General features: G+C 59.3%; 1 protein-coding gene across 1 annotated transcript; it reads left to right on the top strand.

The window, feature by feature from the left end:
* The first annotated feature begins 216 nt into the window (after positions 1-216).
* Positions 217-2,118, top strand: LOC124668139 (serine/threonine-protein kinase-like protein At1g28390). The gene has a single exon (XM_047205331.1). It carries the CDS (start codon positions 698-700, stop codon positions 1,808-1,810), a length of 1,113 nt encoding a protein of 370 aa, XP_047061287.1. The 5' UTR covers positions 217-697; the 3' UTR covers positions 1,811-2,118.
* Positions 2,119-2,472: the final 354 nt, after the last annotated feature.

Genomic DNA, 2,472 nt, shown 5'->3' with positions numbered 1-2,472 from the left:
TATAGTGATTGCAACTGGTTGTACGATCAAGTTTCATTGGGTACGTAGGCAGAATGTCACAATAACTAAACCAGGCTAACCAAAAGCAAGCAGCCAGTGAGTTCCTATCGCGGCGTGATCAGGTGGGGGCTTCCCACTCGCAGCAACAGGGACATGTATATCCATGGCCATCAAACCCGGGCGGTCGGTCCACATTCCCCGCTGAGACAACTAAACCTCCTCTGCTCTTCTGCTCCTGATTTTGTTGGGTTGCTGCGAGGATCTTGCAACTGCAACCACTCCTCAACGGCCCCAACCCCGACGCGCCCGCCCGCCATTTTTCTATCCTCTATCTAAATTTAAATTAAACTGCGGTGAGAACAGAGACGGCAGGTAATCCATTTTCTTGGTCTGTTGTTGGTGTTAACTTTTGTTTTCTCCTTCTTGAGAAGACAAATTTCGTTCTTTAGGGGACCGGGCAAGCAAAAGCATCATCATCCAAGTCTCTCTGCAAGAATATGTAATCACCAACCTTTACCACCTTTGCTTTGATCCCATTGCCTTTACCTTTCTTTCTTCGCCTCCCTCCCTCCATAGCTTCCTTCTTTTCCCCCTTTATTCCCTGCCTAGTTGCTGCTGCTTTGCGAGCATTGCCCACACTCCGCTCGCTCGCACACGGCATCGCCATTGCACCCAGCACGCAAACCGTAGGCCGATCATGAAGGAGTTTTCGTACGAGGAGATCGAGGCGGCGACCGGCGGCTTCGCGGCCAAGAACGTCGTCGGGAAGGGCAGCCATGGCTGCGTGTACCGGACAAGGCTCAGGGTTGGCACCGGCAGGAAGGCCGTCACCGTCGCCGTCAAGAGGGCGTCGCACCCGCAGGGGGAGGCCAAGCTCGCCAACGAGATCGCCGTGCTCGCCGCCGCGCGCCACCTCCCGGGCGTCGTCACCCTCCTCGGCGTCGCGGCGCCGCCGCCCGGCAAGTCGTCACTGCTCGTCATGGAGCTCATGCCCAACGGCTCGCTGCACGACCTCCTGCACCGGTCCCCGCGCCCCCCGCCGTGGCCGCGCCGCGTGGAGCTCGCGCTCGACGTGGCGCGGGCCCTGCGCGCGCTCCACGGCGCCGCGCCGCGCGTCATCATACACCGGGACGTCAAGACCGCCAACGTCCTGCTCGCCCGCGACGGCCGCGCCCGCCTCGCCGACTTCAGCCTCGCCGTCAGGGTCCCCGACGACGCCGCCGCGGCAGGCGCGCCGGCGCCAGCGGGCACGATGGGGTACCTGGACCCGAGCTACACGGAGCCCGGCCGGCTCGGCCCGGAGAGCGACGTCTTCAGCTTCGGCGTCGTGCTGCTCGAGATCGTCAGCGGCCGCAAGGTCATGGACATGAACGCCTCCCCGTCGTCCATCGTGGCATGGGCCGTGCCGCTCATCCGCGCCGGCCTCGCGCGCCAGGTGTTCGACGGGAGAGTGGCCGCGCCCCCTACCGGCGGAGTCGACGAGGCCGCGATCGCCCGGGTCCTGGACGTCGCCGCGCGGTGCGTGTCGGTGGTCGTGGAACAGCGGCCCACGATGTCGGAGGTGGCGTCCGAGCTGCGAGCCGCGCTCGAGAGCGCCGGGTGGCACCGCCGCCGCGGGATGGACGCCGTGGAGAGGGCGTACAGGCGCGTCGCGTCGTGGGGAACGCGGGTGCGCGCCAAGACGACGACGAGGAGGAGCAAGGTGGAGTGCACCGAGCTGTCGTCGGGGTCGTCGGAGGGGAGCAGCAGCCGCGCGGACTCCTGCCCTACACCGTCGTCGCGTTCCAACAGCATACGACTCATCAGATAGGCTGACCCTGCAAAACATAGGCGCCCGTTCCAACGGAACGTGCGACTATTTTTTTTCCGTTTCAAAAATCTTCCATGAATTGAACTGTTTTCCGGATTTTACCGGGATTGCTAACGTTAGTTAGGCTATATATTCTCGGATAAGTTAGATCGTCATGGTAACGACTGTTTGTTTGGTTGTGTGCATAGATGTGTATATGTTGCTGTCAACACATGGGTTGTAACTTGTAGTATGGAGGAACTACACCCATGTTTGAATTGAACCTCCTGCTTTTGACTTCAACAAACGGGGATCCATTTCTTCGTCTCTGTGCCTGTCACATAAGTCCAAATAATTCTTTACAATACTCTGTCAAAGTAGGAATATAATAATACAAAAAAGCACTAGCATTTTTCGATAACAGTGGAGTACAGGGCTTATGCCTTGAGTACCGGCGCACACATGTACACACTACATAAGTCACCCCGTCTTCTGCGAACCCATCTTCGGAGCAGGGTCTATGCAATGATCTTGTCATGCCTTTCATGACGCCAGGTAGTGCCACCGTCCGGCGCATGTCCATCATCTCGCTTTCGCCGTCGAGACCCCGTTGTGCCACGCCGCCGAAACTCACAATCTTCAAAGCGGAAGAACCCACACCGCACTACCTTCGGTCCCCTCCA

The sequence above is a fragment of the Lolium rigidum genome, chromosome 6 (genome assembly GCF_022539505.1).
Source record: "Lolium rigidum isolate FL_2022 chromosome 6, APGP_CSIRO_Lrig_0.1, whole genome shotgun sequence".
Classification (NCBI taxonomy): Eukaryota; Viridiplantae; Streptophyta; class Magnoliopsida; order Poales; family Poaceae; genus Lolium; species Lolium rigidum.
This window is presented reverse-complemented; position numbering and strand designations above follow the sequence as displayed.

Excerpts from the sequence above, each read along its gene's own strand:
- LOC124668139 (XM_047205331.1), top strand. The coding sequence starts at position 698 with ATGAAGGAGTTTTCGTACGAGGAGATCGAGGCGGCGACCGGCGGCTTC.